This window comes from Opisthocomus hoazin, chromosome 2 (assembly GCF_030867145.1).
Source record: "Opisthocomus hoazin isolate bOpiHoa1 chromosome 2, bOpiHoa1.hap1, whole genome shotgun sequence".
Lineage (NCBI taxonomy): Eukaryota > Metazoa > Chordata > Aves > Opisthocomiformes > Opisthocomidae > Opisthocomus > Opisthocomus hoazin.
Window position 1 is genome coordinate 131037503 of NC_134415.1, and position 18033 is coordinate 131055535.

The 18033-nt window shown below is 53.5% G+C and overlaps 1 protein-coding gene across 1 annotated transcript; it reads left to right on the plus strand.

The window, feature by feature from the left end:
* Window positions 1–1715: 1715 nt before the first annotated feature.
* On the plus strand, window positions 1716–15410 carry LOC104336842 (techylectin-5B). The gene is made up of 6 exons (XM_075445245.1): window positions 1716–2141; window positions 9437–9659; window positions 11284–11421; window positions 12966–13182; window positions 14386–14581; window positions 15264–15410. The coding sequence occupies exons 1-6, from the start codon at window positions 1716–1718 to the stop codon at window positions 15408–15410; spliced, it is 1347 nt and encodes a 448-aa protein (XP_075301360.1).
* Window positions 15411–18033: the final 2623 nt, after the last annotated feature.

An 18033-nucleotide genomic window follows, 5' to 3' on the forward strand; every position in this document is an offset into this window, starting at 1 on the left:
TCTCTGCTCTCGCCGCCGGAGGTCTTGGCCAGGACTTTTGAAGGTATGTTGGGAGCTGGGATCCCTCCTTGCTGGGAGCTGGGGTGCTGCTGGGGAGCCATGGCATCACTTCCAGTTCCCTGTCCTCACCGGAGCGGGACTGGGATGGCTCTTGGTCAGGAGAAACCTTGGGAGCAGATTCCACAGTAGTGTGGCCAGCAGGACGAGGGAGGTTCTCCTTCCCCTCTACACTGCCCTGGTGAGGCCTCATCTGGAGTACTGTGTCCAGTTCTGGGCTCCCCAGTTCAAGAAGGATGAAGAGCTACTGGAGAGAGTCCAGCAGAGGGCTACAAGGATGGTGAGGGGACTGGAGCATCTCCACTACGAGGAGAGGTTGAGGGAACTGGGCTTGTTCAGCCTGAAGAAGAGAAGGCTGCGAGGGGACCTTATAAATGCCTCTAAATATCTGCAGGGTGGGTGTCAGGAGGATGGGGCCAAGCTCTTTTCAGTGGTGCCCAGCGACAGCACAAGGGGCAATGGGCACAAACTGAAGCATAGGAAGTTCCGTCTGAACATGAGGAAGAACTTCTTCCCTCTGAGGGTGACGGAGCACTGGAACAGGCTGCCCAGGGAGGTTGTGGAGTCTCCTTCTCTGGAGATATTCAAGACCCGCCTGGACAAGATCCTGTGCAGCCTACTGTAGGTGACCCTGCTTCGGCAGGGGGGTTGGACTGGATGACCCACGGAGGTCCCTTCCAACCCCTACTATTCTGTGATTCTGTGATTCTGTGATTCTGTGATTCAGAGCATGATGCCATGGCTGGGAGCCCTGGTGACGGGCAGGGATCAGAGGGAAGCTCTGGCTGCAGAAGGAGCCCCGATTTCTCTGCATAAAAGGGACCCAGTCACGTATTTGCCTTGCCTGAATGGTGGCCAGACCACCATCCCTCCATCCCCCCTTGGACCTGAGCCCATGTGGTGCAACCAGCCCACAGCCAGGGTCCATCCAGACTGCCCCTGGGATGGGGAGGTGGTCTAACCCTGCCCAAGGGTGGGTTGGTGGTCTGGGCTGCCCATGGACACTGTTCACTCAATAACTTCCATTTACAGTTACATCTGCCAAGGAGAAGTCATAGACAGGGACATGGAGAGAGCCCCGAGTCCATGCCCTGTGCCCCTGGGCTGTGGGGATGGCTGGAGGGGCCCGGGGAAGGTGAGGGGACCTGTTGGTTTTCTGTGGGCGGGCAGCATGGTGGGGAGTGTTGGCTGGTCATCCTTCCTCTCCATCACATCTCTCCTTGCTCTGGTTCCCATTTCAGGGACTGATGGCGTAGAGGGATGCCCCATCCAAGGAATTCAGCTCCTTTCTGTGCACTGTCCTGCACGGGCAGAAAGTCCTGCTTGAGAGGCTGACCACCCCCAGCCAGACCTCAGCACCTTCCAAGCCAACCAACAGCTCTGCAGGAGTGGAAACGCAGCCCACGAAGCTGGTGGAGCCTGGCTAGGAGGGCGGAGGAGCTCCTACTGGAGTTGGTCCCAGCTTGGTGGCCACGGGGTGACAGCAGGGATGATGCTTTATGGGGACAGGCGGGTCCCATGTCTGCAGTGACCTCCTTAGCCTTGGGATCCCTACTGATGCTCTGCTCCCATACAGCTGCAACCTCATGTGCTAGCTCTCAGGAGAAGACCTGGGGTTATGCCCTGGGGACTTCCACCTTTCTCCCTGGCATTGTTTGATGACGAGACACGTGGGATCATCCCAGGGGACCATCCTGATGGAGATCTGCCCCAGTGCTAGCTCTGCCAGGGCTGGTTTGCTATGCCTCATCCTCTTGGCCACGCTGAGCAGCCCCTCGCTGCAGAAATCCCTGCCCGCGGGGTACAGAGACCACGAGGGTCCCCAGGAGGGCACGGGCCTGATCCAGTGCGGGGAGTACAGCAACCAGGTGCTGCCCAATGGCCGCTGTAAGATCGTGGCCACGCTGCCACAGGGGGATGAGCAGAGGTGCCCGGACATGTTTCGTTGCACCGATGAAGTGTCCTACTGGCTCCATGAGAATGAGGAGCGCAAGCAGCAGGTCCTGGAGCTGCGGGAGTTGATTTCGGAGCTGCAAGAGGAGCTGAGGAACCACCGGCACCGCATCAAAGTCCTCGAGCTCCAGGTAAAGAGCTGCCCTTTGCAAATCCCCTCCACGCAGGTGTCCACAGTCCCTTCCCATGGTCTCTTCCAGCTCCCAGCAGCTGCAGGGGTAGGACACCCGGTGAAGCATATGGTGCTCTGACCACGGGCTGGGATATCCATTATTAAACCCCAGCTGCTCCTACTGTGATGGCTCAGGAGCCTTCCAGGGCTGATCTTTCTTAACATTAGCCACAAACCCTTCAGTGTTTTCTCTGCGCTACCTCCTCCAACTTCGAGCCTGCGTAGGAGGGGTTGCTGATCCATCCCATTGCCCATAGTGGGATCCCAGACCAGAACTGGAGTTTTGGGTGGCCAGTGAAGGACCACAGCTCTGATGGCTGTGGCTGAGCAGGAGAAGCCCTGACCTCTAGCCCGCGGCACCCTTCCTCCAATCTCCTTTCTGGTGCTCGTCCCACCTCGGCTCCATTCATCAGCCCCGCAGCCTGAAGCTTCACACTAATAAATTTTTTCCAGCCTCGTCTGGCATCTCTGAAGCTCTCAGCTGTTTGGCACTGCCCCGTGGTTGTGCCCAGCAAATACTTGGCTTGGCTGTCGGCAGGGGAGGAGGAGGGTGAGTTTTTGCTGGCCGTAGGAGTCGTCTCCCAGCTGAGATATCTTACTGGGCTGTTGATGAGATGCACAGAAGAACCAGCAGCAATGTACTGGTGTCATCTGGAAAAGCCCCGAGACCACCGGGTGAATAGCATCCTTGTCTTGGCTCCTGGAGGAGATGAGGTCTGATATGGTCTGGCTCTGCGGCTAATTTATTCTCCGTTTGGTTTCCTTTCATCCTCGCCCTTGGGTTCCCGGTTTCGAAAGCCTCATTGGAGCAGCCCACGGGGAGATCGAGCCTGTGCTGGAGGCTGCAGGGCCGATGGCCGTGCTGCTGGGTGGGCATCTGTGCCGTGGGTGTCTCCACGGGAGCGAGATGTTCCTGGTGTGACAGAGGAAGGGAGGGGAGGGGTCAAGTGAGGCAGGATGGGTGCTCGTGCTCAGGCAGACCCGCTCCGTGCCCCTCACCCAGGGTCCCTGTCCCCCATCCTGCCTTCTCACCCGCTTTCCACTGCACCTCTCCCATTTTCTCCTTGCACTTGCACTGGGACAAGCTGGTGCAAGAGGTCTTCCGTCTCCTGACTTCCCACATCCATCCCCTGGTGACATTTTGTCCCTGTTTAATCTGTCCTTCCCAATCCCAGCTGCCTGCACTGGCACCAAAACCCCCTTCTGTGCTCCCCGGAGCTGCAGCTCTCGCACTGAGCTCCCCAGCGCAGACCCAAGGAGGGAGATGGATGGAAATGCACTAAATATTTTCTCTGCAGTGTTCACGCTCTTAATCCATTCTTCATTTCCAGGTCTGAAATGACCCCTGTAAAGACAAGGTCTTTGGTCCATGGTGGTTGTGCCGGGTCTTGTCAGAGTCAGAGGGAAGAGGGAGCAGAACCAATCTCCCTCCAGAGACAGAACCATAGAACGGTTTGGGTGGGAAGGGACCTTAAAGCTCATCTGGTTCCAAGCCCCCTGCCATCAGCAGGGACATCTTCCACCAGCCCAGGTTGCTCAGAGCTCCATCCAACCTGGCCTTGAACCCTGCCAGGGAGGGGGCAGCCACAGCTTCTCTGGGCAGCCTGGGCCAGGGCCTCACCACCCAGGAGGATGGCTGACCTTCTGGGCTGCGAGATGGCAGGTGGCTGGAGGTGGCTGTAGAAGGAGCTGAGCTGAGGTGTTTAGACCCCTCATACATGCACATACTCATATATATGGACATGCAATTAAGCATACACGTGTATATGCCCATACACATATACATGTTTATGCACATACACACAGACATGTCCGTGCACACGCGTGTGTACCCTGACCTAGACCTGTGAGCCCTGCGGCCCGTGTCCCTCCAGTTGCAGGCACTTCAGCCCTGCAGCACTCACAAGTAGGAGAGAGTGAGATTACCCTGAAGAAAAAGAAGCTAAGGAAAAGACTCCATGAGAAGAGAAGACAGACTGCAGTGCCAAGGCTTGGTTGGACGAGGGAAGCTGCTTTACTCGTGTCCAGACCTTTTGAACTCCCCCATCTCTCCATTTTCCTACACTCATTCCCCAACCCATCCACCCTGACCCCCTCTCCTTTCCGCACCTTTAGCCTTTCCCCTCAGCATCCCATAATATGTCTTGCAGAGTCCCACAAGCCCGTAACGCTCCTGATAATTGTGTTTCCCCCCTTCTTATCTGCTGCAGGGCTCAGGTGGCCCCTGTTCAAGGCCATGCCCCAGCAGATCACTCCCTGGCCCATCAGCAGCGTCTGAAGCCTCTGCTCGTCCTTGTTGTCTCCCTTATCACCTGCCTGGTCATTTCTGTCGTTTTTTTAGTTTATTATCCCTTTCCCTGCTATTTGCTATTTCTTTTTTTGTAATGAATCATCCTTAGACAGATAGCGGATGCTCTCACAGCATGCCTTGGCTCTCCTGCCCATGCCTGGCAGCTGGGGAGAAGCTGGTGGACAGGGATGCTTCTGGAGCAGCAGCAAAGAGTGGGATTCCTCCTACCCACCTCCAGCGTCTGCCATGCAAGGGTCTCTGTGGGATCCAGCGGATCTCGCAGAGATCTGAGCAATGAATGCAGACACAGATGCTGCTAGGACCTCTTGGGTGTCTCCTGGAGCATGGGATGAGTTGGGAGAGCATGTGTCTGCTCAACAGGAGGCCAGCTGAGCAGCTCTGAAGGAGTCGTGTCTGCTGCGGGGTGCTGCTGGTCTCCTGACCTCAAAAAGGAGAGCAGAGGGACACAGGGTCGGTGAAGTGGATAGAGAACTGGCTGAATGGCAGAACTCAGAGGGCTGTCATCAGCGGCGCTGAGTCTAGTTGGAGGCTGGTGACAAGTGGTGTCCCCCAGGGGTCAGTACTGGGCCCAGTCTTGTTTAACTTCTTCATCAACGACCTGGATGAAGAGTTAGAATGTACCCTCAGCAAGTTTGCTGATGACACCAAACTGGGAGGAGTAGTGGATACACCAGAAGGCTGTGCTGCCATCCAGCGAGACCTGGATAGGCTGGAGAGTTGGGCAGAGAGGAACCTGATGAGGTTCAACAAGGGCAAGGGCAGGGTCCTGCACCTGGGGAGGAACAACCCCAGGCACCAGTACAGGCTTGGGGTGGACCTGCTGGAGAGCAGCTCTGCGGAGAGGGACCTGGGTGTCCTGGTGGACGACAGGGTGACCATGAGCCAGCAGCGTGCCCTGGGTGCCAAGAAAGCCAATGGAATCCTGGGGTGCATCAAGAAGAGTGTGGCCAGCAGGACGAGGGAGGTTCTCCTTCCCCTCTACACTGCCCTGGTGAGGCCTCATCTGGAGTACTGTGTCCAGTGCTGGGCTCCCCAGTTCAAGAAAGATGAGGAGCTACTGGAGAGAGTCCAGTGGAGGGCTACGAGGATGGTGAGGGGACTGGAGCATCTCCCCTACGAGGAGAGGTTGAGGGAACTGGGCTTGTTCAGCCTGGAGAAGAGAAGGCTGCGAGGGGACCTTATAAATGCCTACAAATATCTGCAGGGTGGGGGTCAGGAGGATGGGGCCAAGCTCTTTTCAGTGGTGCCCAGTGACAGGACAAGGGGCACCGGGCACAAACTGAGGCACAGGAAGTTCCGTCTGAACATGAGGAAGAACTTCTTCCCTCTGAGGGTGACGGAGCACTGGAACAGGCTGCCCAGGGAGGTTGTGGAGTCTCCTTCTCTGGAGATATTCAAGACCCGCCTGGACAAGGTCCTGTGCAGCCTGCTGTAGGTGACCCTGCTTCGGCAGGAGGGTTGGACTAGATGACCCACAGAGGTCCCTTCCAACCCCTACTATTCTGTGATATTCTGTGATATTCTGGGTGCACCCAGGTGTCCTGGAGCAGCCAGGTGCCGGGTCCTACCTCAGTGTCTCCAAGTGCTTCATACCTGAGGGACAGTACCAGCAACACCCGTGCCAGCGAGATGCTGCCAATTCTGTGATTCTGATCCGATCTGTGACCACACCGACGCTGTGATTCTGTGATCCTGCTCCCCGTCGATGTCCTCCCTTCCCTCCCTCCTTCCAGCACGATTTAGGGAGCAAAACGAACCCCCTCGCCCAGGCGCACGTGCAGTCCTGTCTCGTTTGCCCAGAGCCAAACCCGATGCGGTTTTTCCGTACGTGTAAAACACGCAGCCCCGGTGCCACCAGCGCAGGGGGATGCAGGGGAGGGAGCAGCACCAGGGCACCGTGGCCGTGGTCTGGCCGTGCCGTTTTTAATCAGCGGCAGGGGAAAAAAAAAATAAAGGTATCGGTTGCGGAGGAGGGGATTGTCTGGGAGAAAGCATCACGGGGTTTAGGCGGAGAGCTGCTGCGTGGGTGACGGGAGCTGGAAGAAGCCGGTAGCAGTCACAGCTCGCAGAGCAGGTCCGGGGAGGGGGCGGCTGATTTGTGGTAGGGCTGGGGACATCGCAGCCCTGAGAAGGAAAGCACGGTGTCGTTTCATGCCGTAATTCCCACGTAATTTCCCCCTGCCTATCTAGCTGCTCTGGGTTTCGGGGTACGGGCAGGCTTGGTGGGCTTTTGGCAGGGCCATGCAGGCAATGCTCAAGCGGCGTTGGGAGGGATGTTGTAGAGCTGCCATAGCAGAGGTGATGCTATCTCCTGGGAACAGCAAGCCGAGACGTGTCCTGGCAGGAATGGGGACCGAGGTGTGCAGTTGGGCAGAGAGGAACCTAATGAGGTTCAACAAAGGCAAATGCAGGGTCCTGCACCTGGGGAGGAACAACCCCAGGCATCAGTACAGGTTTGGGGTGGACCTGCTGGAGAGCAGCTCTGCGGAGAGGGATCTGGGTGTCCTGGTGGATGACAGGTTAACCATGAGCCAGCAGCGTGCCCTGGGTGCCAAGAAAGCCAATGGGATCCTGGGGTGCATCAAGAAGAGTGTGGCCAGCAGGGCGAGGGAGGTTCTCCTTCCCCTCTACACTGCCCTGGTGAGGCGCCATCTGGAGTACTGTGTCCAGTGCTGGGCTCCCCAGTTCAAGAAAGATGAGGAGCTACTGGAGAGAGTCCAGCGGAGGGCTGCGAGGATGAGGAGGGGACTGGAGCATCTCTCCTACAAGGACAGGCTGAGGGAGCTGGGCTTGTTCAGCCTGGAGAAGAGAAGGCTGAGAGGGGACCTTCGAAATGCCTCTAAATATCTGCAGGGTGGGGGTCAGGAGGATGGGGCCAGACTCTTTCCAGTGGTGCCCAGCGACAGGACAAGGGGCAACGGGCACAAACTGAAGCCTGGGAAGTTCCAGCTGAACATGAGGAAGAACTTCTTCCCTCTGAGGGTGACGGAGCCCTGGCCCAGGCTGCCCAGGGAGGTTGTGGAGTCTCCTTCTCTGGAGATATTCAAGACCCGCCTGGACAAGGTCCTGTACAGCCTGCTCTGGGTGACCCTGCTTCAGCAGGAGGGTTGGACTAGATGACCCACAGAGGTCCCTTCCAACCCCTACTATTCTGTAATTCTGTGATTCTGTGATTCTGTGTGAGCTGGAAGGGAAGAAAACATCCTCTGGGCACTCAAACCTCTTCCAGATGATGGAAATCCCCACCCTCAGCAGCACTTCCACGGTTTCGCAGGTCGAGTGCCAGCTCTCGGTGTCCCCAGGGATATTTCATAAGCCGCAAGCTTGCACAGACACCTGAAAATCCAGATTTGCCCCTGATGATGGGGACAGGGAGCAGAGAATGTAAACAACATTTATTTTTGGGGTCATGGGGTGGTTTGTGAGCCCAAGGCAGTGATGCCTAGCGGGTGATGGAGGAAGAGAGATGTCCCCGTGAGAGGACAGGGAAGGGCAGTGCTGGTGGAGAACCAGCGTCCCTCCAGTGCAGATGAGGTCTGGGATTGCCGGACCCCCTGGAGGGATTGAGGAGTGGGATGAAGAGCTGCTGCATTGCCCAGGGGAGGGTTCCCAGGCTGCTGTGGGATTTTGGAGGTGCTGTTCAAGGCTTGCTCTGCCATCTAATGGACAGGGAGCACTGAACAAGAGAGGCGAGCGTGTCTGCCGTGACCATGTGTCTGGGCCATGTTGGGTGCATGCCGGTGGGGCTCAGGGTGTCCATCTCCTGGTGTGAGCCGTGGGCATCTCCAGCCAGCTTGTGCCTATATTTTACATGGGATCAGAGACTGGTTGTCCTAAAAACAAGCAGGGAAAAGGTCATAAAAGGGGCTGAGGTCCTGTATCACACCCGCTCCTTGCATAGCATGGATGCAGTCACTGCTGTTTGCAGGATGACAGCCATTGCCCAAAGAGCAGGACGTGGCTCACCATACAACGTGTCAAGAAGTTGTGGAGCTCCTTATAATTTTATAAAACGTTATATGGCTGAAGGGGAGACTGGAGAGCTTTTTGGAAGGAAATTCCAACTGTGGTTGCTAAATCTGTAGCTCTGGGGCCTCCAACATAAGAAGGACATGGAGCTGTTGGAGCTGGGCCAGAGGAAGCCCCAGCAATGATCTGAAGGGCTGGAACCCCTCTGCTGGGAGGAAAGGCTGGGAGAGCTGGGGCTGCTCAGCCTGGGGAAGAGAAGGCACCAGGGAGACCTCAGAGCAGCTGCCAGTAGTAGAAGGCGGCTTAGAAGAAAGGTGGGGGACAGGCTTTTTAGCAGGTCCTGTTGCAATAGGACGAGGGGTGAAGGCTTCAAACTGAAAGAGAGGAGATACAGATTAGATATAAGGAAGAAATTCTCCACTCTGAGGACGGTGAGGCCCTGGCGCAGGCTGCCCAGAGAAACTGTGGCTGCCCCCTCCCTGGCAATGCTCAAGGCCAGGTTGGACGGGGCTTGGAGCACCCTGGTCTGGTGGAAGGGGTCTGTGCCCATGGCAGGGGTTGGAACAAGATGGTCTGTAAGGTCCCTTCCAACCCAAACCAATCCATATTTCTATGATCCTGTGTCGCAATGGGTTGCAGACCGGAGGGTGTTTGGTGAGGAGCCCTGTACGCTTGCCTTGCTCTTGCAGCCCTAGGCTTGCTGGTGCGTGCCCTGCCTGCACCAGAGCCTGGCCATATCAAGATGCCCGTGGCTCCCGCGGTGGGCTGGGGGCTGGTGCAGGATCGCAGGGTGAGGGTGAGGGTGCCGGCACCATCCCTGGGGTCCTTGGTCTCCATGGGGTGCACCCAGCGAGTGCTCCTCTGCCCTATGGCCCCGCTGCCTGCCCATCCCTGGGGGGGTCCCCGGGCCATATCCCCATCTCCACACCGGTCCCCAGGCATTGCCCCCACCCCACCTTTCTCCTTTCCCGCAGCACGAGGAGGCAGCCGGCCGGAACCACAGCCTGGCTCAACGGGTGCAGGACCTGGAGCATCGGTACAGCGAGGCCAGCACCCTGCAGCACATCCAGGCCACGCTGCTCTACGACATGCAGGCGCAGATAAACAACATCTCCGTCCTGACCGACTGGGCCTGGCGTAATCCCACCTGCCTCGGCCCCGCCGAGATGAGGCTGCAGGAGGAGATGCACCATCCAGGTGATGAGGAGCTGCTGGGGCTGGGTGGGAGGGGATGCTTCACCCTGAGGACCTCTCTCAAGGGGAGCTGCAGGGAAAGGCATTGGGAAAACTGCTTTAAATCTCCCCTTCCAACCCCTACCATTCTGTGATTCTGTGATTCTGTGAGTCTGGTCTCACCCAACCTGCCTTTCTGAGGCAGCCAGGAGGGCTCCTCAGACCAATGGACACCTCTGGAGATGGTTTCCATGCTGTCTAGGAGAGGGGTCCTGTCCCTCAGTGGCTCCTTGTTCCCTCCGTGGATGGTGTGAGATGCTCTCAGGGACCAGCTCAGGCTCTGACAACCACGCTGGCATTGCTCCCACCATCATCCCACCTGCAGTCAGCTGTGGGAGCCTTCTTCTCAGCTCCAGGGACTGTTTTTCCATAAAAAAAAAAAAAACCACCAAAAAAAAAAAACAAGATTTTTTTTTCTTCAGAAATTCACAGAATGAAATTGAGCCTTTGGTGAAATTCTTCAACCTTGAAAAATAACTGTTTTCTGTTATTTCTCCCACGCTCCTTTTTTAACAAATGCATTTAAATATTTGCCAGGGATTTGGTTGTTTTCCCTGTTGGTCCCTGAAATGTTTTCTTTGTTTTTTTTAGCAAACATGGGAACTTTCAATTAAAAAATTCAAGGTTCATTTTTGCTAAACCCCCATTTTCTGCCAAAGAACCCACTGCCGTAGAAGCATTTTGACCAGGGCCTACCATAGCCAGGATCTTTAAAGCTCAACCTTGAGGTGCTGGAAGGGTAACTGGGTTGCTTTTGCAACCTGTTTGGGTCTCTGGGTCCATGGCAAGGGGGTGGTGGTCTTCAAGAAGACAAGACCAGATGTACCAGTCTGGTCCCTGTGCCCCAGAGCCCGTCTCCCACAGCAGATGTCCAGGAGGAGCGTCGGAGAAGGACAAAGAGATACTTCTCCCGAGTCGTATTCCAGCTCCTTTAGTAGGTGATGGAGGGAGACAGGGCAAGCAGCTTTTCTCTCCTCTCCCACGTAAAACCGGGATGAGCTGCTCTCTACAGAAGTCTCTAAGGACTAACTGAGACTGCCTGCCTGAAGTATCGATGGCTGGTGCCAGACAAAATAAATCCCACCTGACACAGCCCAGTTAAAAACATCTTTGAGGTTCTCCAGAACTATTTTTATCCCTTCTCCTTGTAAGACAAAACCAACAGCAGCAGTTTGGGAGAAAAAAACCCTTCCACTATTATCTACAGTGACCATTGCTGGAGAGCCAGACTATTCTTTATCAGTTTATAGGACCTTTTTGGTATGAGATATAATTCAGTTTGAGCCTGGCAAAATGCACAGCATTTCTGTGTTGCCATTAAAAAAACAGTTGAGCTGAAGACCATTCCTCGGCCACATCATCCTTAAGTGCAGGTCTGTGCTAACGAACCTTGCCACTAATCAGCCACTGAGCTCAGGTGTGAAGCCAGCGTGCTGCAGAGCTTTTCATCTTCAGAAGCAGCTCTGGATCCGGGATTATTTGTCTGACTCTGCATCACGATGATCATGAAAGCCATGCTAGTTTTGGTTGCGTGCCCCTTTCTCCACGCCGTGCACTGAACGCCGTGTTTCTCTGCTCTCTCACGCAGAGATGAAGCATGCCAGGAACTGCCCCATCGACTGTGCTTCCGTTTACTACAACGGACTGCGGCGGTCTGGGGTCTACAGCATCATGCCCTCGGTCGGAGGGATGCCCATTGAAGTGCTGTGCGAGATGGACACTGAAGGTACTGCAGGAGGAACCTACAACGTCTTCCAGCAGAGCTTTGGGTGGGATTTGTCTAACCTGAGAGTTGTATCTCATATCTGAGTTGTTTCTAAGCTACTTCGTAGTCCGTGAGAGCAGCACCTCCTGAAGGACTCTTCCCGAGGGACAGACTCGTCCTCTCTGCTGGCTGTAGAAGGGGTTTGGATGAATACTTCAAACCAAATATCGTTGTTGGGATTCAGTTGCTGAAATACAGATGTTTCGTGCTCTTTGAGATGTCCTCATGCACCCAAGATATTTGCAACACACTAGTGGATACGACACAGGGCTTAGGGAAAGAGAAGCCCTTCTGGAGTAGCAGCTGGTCACTCGGGGGTACCTGGAGCATCTCCAGGTAGTTGAGGGCTATGCATGGGCAACCACTAATTGTAGCTGTGCTGAAGTGAGGAGGGGGGAGGTAGATCCTCTCCCACAGATATTTTGGAGTGTAAATGAGGGAGCAGGTGACCTCCCACATCCTTGTTGTCTGAACACCTATACAGAGCACACTATTGTCATGCTAAGGCGCAAAGTTGCCTCGTAGATGTGGCACTTCAGGATATGGTTTAGTAGGAATGCTGGTGTTGGGTGGATGGTTGGACTCGATGATCTTAGAGGTCTTTTCCAACCTATGATTCTATGATTCTATGAAACTTACTAACAAAATTAGTGTGTGACACTTCAGTTTTGGAAGAGCAATGCCATTCATCAAGGAAATGGTGTGGTGGATTGTCAGTCCCTTGCCCCGTGGATCTGCTCCAGCACGGACGGATGTATCACATCCACACGTCCCGTGCTGGAGGAAGGGGTTCAGCTCCCCACACGCAGGCGTCTCCCCTGTTGTGGTATCAACAGGTGATCGCAGCTTTGGGATGCATGTGCTCGCTAAGATACACGCTGATCAGACACTGTGATCTCTGTTATGTCATGACTATCGTATGCGTGACCACCAATGCAATCTTGGACGCTGTAGAGTGACAGGCTGTACAAACAGCAAATAAAAAGGTGGCCCCAGTCCCGTCCCCTCCCACCCCAAGCTTGCAGTATTAGAATGAAATGAGAGAGAAGAGAGGGATTTGGACAGATGGGAGAGCAGATGGAGGCAGTGAGACAATACTGGAAGAGCTCCTGTGCCTCTGTGGTGCTGCAGGAACAGTACAGAATTGTCTCCAGACTGCAGGATCTCTAGTTTGTTCTAGTTCCAAAACATTTGCCTCCTGATAACTACCAGCTCGCTCACATTTAAAACCATCTTAAGATCTGGGACAGTCAACAGGGGAACATCATCGTGAACCAGCATGGGAGAGGTGGGAGCCCTTTTCCGTGAGCTATGATGGGCATCGCATTTTATCCCCGTGTAGCAACCAGCACTGTATTTCGCCACTTGGTGGGAGGAGGCACGACAAGGAGATACCTTGCTGAGCTGCAGATGGATGCTCAGAGGTGACACCAGTAAGGGATCTGTCTGGGACCCCCTGGATGCTCCCTGGAGACTCCCATTTTTTGTTATCTCTCTCCTGGCAGGTGGGGGCTGGACAGTCATCCAGAGGCGTCAGGATGGTTCAGTTGACTTCAACCGAACCTGGAATGAGTACAAGGAGGGCTTTGGGGACCTCAATGGCGAGTTCTGGCTGGGCAATGAGAACATCCACAAGATGACGAGCCAAGGGGACTACTCTCTGCGCATCGACCTGGAGGACTGGAACAACAAGCACAAGCACGCCTTCTACCAGGTCTTCAGGTAGAAAGTGGGATGCCCTTCCCTGGTCCTCACAGACGCAACCCGTTCATTTCAGTGTTCTTGAGGCGTAGGAACCCTGCTGTGGTCAGAGTGACTCTGTCTAGAGAGCTTTTCAGATTGGGCCCAGGCTGTCTATCCTTTCTTCCACGCCTGGATTTTACCACCAAATTTTGCTCCAGGTTGAAGCCTGGGTGTGAGCTTGCAAGTGTGCAGTGTCGTTTGGCCATGGCCAACATCCACAGCCCCAGAGGAAGGGAGCCAATGGGCAGTTCCCAGCTGCTTAGGGGTAATTTTTCTGCCAGAATTACCGAGCTGTATGTCAAAAACAGGGTTTTGAATCCTGTGGTCTTGCTGGGCAGGTCCTCCAGCATGTCTGGTTTAGAGTTGTGTTTTGGTTTTTACCCTCTCTGCTCACGGCCTTTACTTGCTGGGCCTGATGTAATGTCCTTCGGTGTCCATAGCTCTTCCCCTTCTCTGGTGTTTTATTTACCCATACCATCTCAGCCACACCCTTTCTTAACCAGGGGTGACCAAGTCTGTCTAGACTGTCCCAGATGAACTCCGTCTCTACTGGAAACGCTTGTGCGTGACTGTGGAGTAATCCGCCCTGGGAGAATGTCCAAGGGAGTGATGAATCTTACAGACACTTGAAGCTTGAGGGCTTTGAGTAGAGCCCAAAACTGCGGAAAATGCTGGAAAAAAAAAAAAAAATCCCATTGTCTGAACGTGCCGTAGAGCGTCCTCCACCAGCAAATGTAAAGTCTGAACGGTCGTCTCGAATTTCACATCAGACATCACGTGCCATGGCAGTGACCTTAAAACCTTTGCTAATCCAGGGGCAGATGACTAATTAGCTCAGTGTAGAAGAAGAGCGAGACGCTTGTTACGTGGAAAGGAGGCGGTGCTGTGTAATTAGAGGGACCGTGTTGCCAAAGCTGCCGAAAGTCCTTTGTTGTGGTTTTAGAGCCACAGTCCGCCCAGTTCAGCCCCGTAACAACTGCCCTGAGTCATGACAAAATCACACACAACCCACAGAAGGGAAAAATACAACATCTTTGGCTTTTAGAGGCGATGAACCATAGCAGGGAGGCTGGCCAGAGTAGCTTGATGATTGCTAGGAGTCCACACCAGGAACGCGGTATCCAGGTTGGAACGGAGACTCGAAGACTCCCCATTAAACAGTCCCACTTCTGTCGCTTGCAGCATTGAGGACGAGGCAAACTATTACCGCCTGCACGTGGACGGGTTCAGCGGGACGGTGGAGGATTCCTTTGCCTGGTACCACAACAAGAGGAGCTTCAGCACGCCTGACTCGGGGAACATCTGCGCCGAGATTTCCCATGGAGGCTGGTGGTACCACCAGTGCTTTTTCTCCAACCTCAATGGGGTGTACTACAAGGTAAGGTGGAAGGATGAGGACTCAAAGTGTTTTTTCTCCAACCAGTGCTTTTTTTCCAGCCTCAATGGGGTGTACTACAAGGCAAGGTAGAAGGAGGACACAAGGTGCTTTTTGTCCAGCAAGTGCTTTTTCTCCAACCTCAATGGGGTGTACTACAAGGTAAGGTGGAAGGATGAGGACACAAAGTGGTTTTTCTCCAACCAGTGCTTTTTCTCCAAACTCAGCGGGGTGTACTATGAGGTAAAATGCAGGGATGAGGATGCAGATGTTGGCGCCCAAGGTCCAGGGCTGGGAGGAGGTTGTTGGCCCTCACATCATAGCAATCTTTCCTGGCTTGACCAGTCTCTGCTCTCCAGGGAGAGAAAAAAATGAGTGCTGGGCACCAAGGCAGTCCAACCTTTTCAGTGCCATGGGCCAGACATGAGTGCTGAGACACCTCTGCATGCTGGGGTTTGGGACCACGTGGTGGAAACTTGTGGTACGGGTGACTCGCGCAGCCTGAGACAGATGGATGCCAGCTCCATTGGGACCATTTGAAAAATGTTGGGCTTTACGTGCTCTGTTCACCGCATCGTCATTAAGCTCTTTGCTCCTTCAGAACAATCAGTTTTCTGATGCTCCCATCAGGATGAGGCCTCTGAGCGTTTCCCATGCCTGACCATCCTTCTTCTCTGCATCACAGGGCGGCCGATACTCCATTAAAAACCGCAAGATCCTGGGGCCGGATGGTATCGTGTGGTACTCGTGGAAGGACACAGACTACTACTCCTTGAGGAAGGTGGTCATGATGATTCGACCACGCACTTTCCGACCCCATGTCTCCCCATGAAGGAGCATGGGATGTTCTTCATTTCACCTCACATTGAACGTTGGGAACAGAGGGCTGGAAATACTTCGCTGTGAACAAAAACTGATGCTGGAGATCCTGGAGGGAAAAGCTCTCCTAAGAACGTGGAGGTGATTGATGAGAAGGGCTTTGCAAAGACAAGTGTATGGCTTGCTGCTTCACCAGGTACAGCAGTCCTAGGCATGCTTGGGCATCTCCAAGGCTTGAGACTAAATCCATTTGAGGGCTTTGACTGGGTGATGGGAGTCAGCTGCACACTGAGGCTGGACCTTACACACAGTGAAGGTGTTGAGTGCTCTGGCTACCAACCCAATGGTATTTTAGAGGGAAGCAAAGAACCAGCAATCCTGTATGAGTTTTCCACAAGGGATATGATGAACCAATTCTTGTGCAGCAAGATGAACATCTCTCTTGTCTCGCAGAGGTTCTCTGATCACATCACCGCATATGTATTTGGTACTGAAGGTCCACCACTGTCACCCCAGGGTGGCTCCAAGGCGCTGAGGAAAGCCAGGAGAGCTAGTGTGCGTTGCCCAGGGATGGAGTCATGGACAAAAATGGAGGAAGGTCTGCAGTGGCCCTCGCCTTCTCTGACAGGGATTGTGTTACACACATGGACATCAGCAAGATGTAATAAATAATACTCCAAACGAAAAGATAAGAAAGTAAAAAATGCTGAAGGTTTTCCATTTTCCATTCCATTTGCACCTTTCCATCCTTTCTCTGTCAGAGAACTTCTGATGAATTTTCTGTCCACCCTAAAAGTGGTCTGCGGGAATGATCAGACATGATTTTAAATCTCTTTTTACTGCCTTACTCTGGATAAAGAAGATTTGTTGTCACTGTCTTTTAATTTTCCTTTTGTAGCTGCAGCTCAAGACCCTCCTTTCTTCCTGATTTTGCCTCCTCGCAGGATAAAGAGATGGAGGCTGGGACCTGGCCTCAGCCCTGATTGTGTTCGGTGACGGATATTTAATTAGATTACTTTTTTTCCTGTTTCATGTGTGCAGATGAGTTCAAAGAGGGTTCAGCGAAGGGGAGAGGCAGATGCGTTGGAGACAAAGCACCGCTCCAACTACTCGTCTCCTGCTTGATGCTCTGCTGGCTCCCTGATGGGTTCCGTAGCTTTTACACTGTTCCGGACTCTGTTTTGCCTGGAACCTCATTTTTCATGGACAAATCAAATGGAGAAGTTACCTTGCAAGCATCCTGCAAACTAATATCCCCCAAGATAATAAAACAATGTTATTTGTCTTTCCCCCTGCTAGGCTTGCCTTGGCAGTCTTCCTTGAGGGGGGTTCCCAAGATATATCGGATGGTGTCTGGGAGTTGCAATGGGCTGGTCTACACTACTGTTGTACCATCCCTTGCTGTGAACATCTGGGCACTACCAGTGGTGGAAGGAGAGGTTTCTTGCCTTGTGGCACGCGCGTCTCTTGTAGAACACCATTCCTTCAGGGTCCAGCCTTCCCTCTTTGGACTGCAGGCGTTCAAAAGGCCATGATGTTTTCCACTGATTAAGCAATACCCTACTAAGAGACTAGTAAATCACTTGAATAAGCATTCATTAACGAATGATCACATTGTTATTATTAATCTATGATCTCATTTTGCACATTATTAAACACAACGATAAAGGTATCACTCTTAAGCCTTATGAATCACATGCTGCTACTACTGAGTTAGTTTTACCATCCTTCCCTCCTCATAGTTCTTCATACCAGGGTACAAGTGTTTCCCTTTTTACCCTCTCGCACTACGTCTTTTGGACATAGAATCACAGGATCACAGAATGGTCGAGGTTGGAAGGGACCTCTGTGGGTCACCCAGTCCAACCCTCCTGCCGAAGCAGGGCCACCCAGAGCAGGGGGCACAGGACCGCGTCCAGGTGGGTCTTGAATATCTCCAGAGAAGGAGACTCCACAACCAAGCCCTGATGGAGAGTTCAGCGAGTTGTCCAAGCGCATCGCATGCAGTTGGGTACCCAGGTCAGCATCACCACTGTCTGTAGGCATCCACCCTCCGACCTCCAAAAGATCCCATCCTCTTGTGTTCCTTACCTGGTTCCATAACTTATTCCCCCCCTTTTTTTTTTCTATTTCTACCTTAGCACCTCTTTTTCTTAGACCAATCTGCCCCTAATTATTTTTTTTTTTTCTTACTGGTCCCAATTCTGCTACATCCATCCTCAAATTTGTTATATCTGATGTCATGTTTGAGGCAACCTCGGCCTTCTGTGGCATTACTGATACGGTTGCCTATGTACAGGTGGTTTTGCAAGACTCTGCACCCCAAAACTCCCTTACAGTTATGGGGTTCCTCCTGGACACACGCTGGGTTCCTTGCACACTCTCTGAGATGAATTGTTCTGCTTCAGATATGACTCCTCCACCTTGCCCAAATGGCTTTCCGTGCACAGATTGTCTGCAGACTGGAGGAGCAGATAGGAAAACGGGGTTTTCATACTGTTTCAGAATTTGCATGGCATTCTTGCCCTTGAACAGTTTTAATCACCCCCCTGGTTCCCCACTAGTTATGACGCCCAATGCTCAAGTCACACCCCTTGCTCACCACTACCAGCTTCCCATGAACGAATGGCTGGTAC

Bases quoted from the DNA above. Each gene is read 5' to 3' on its own strand.
- LOC104336842 (XM_075445245.1), top strand. From the start codon at position 1,716: ATGACGAGACACGTGGGATCATCCCAGGGGACCATCCTGATGGAGATC. The intron at 2,142-9,436 runs GTAAAGAGCTGC...CCTTTCCCGCAG, and splicing joins TCAAAGTCCTCGAGCTCCAG to CACGAGGAGGCAGCCGGCCG. The intron at 9,660-11,283 runs GTGATGAGGAGC...TCTCTCACGCAG, and splicing joins GGAGGAGATGCACCATCCAG to AGATGAAGCATGCCAGGAAC.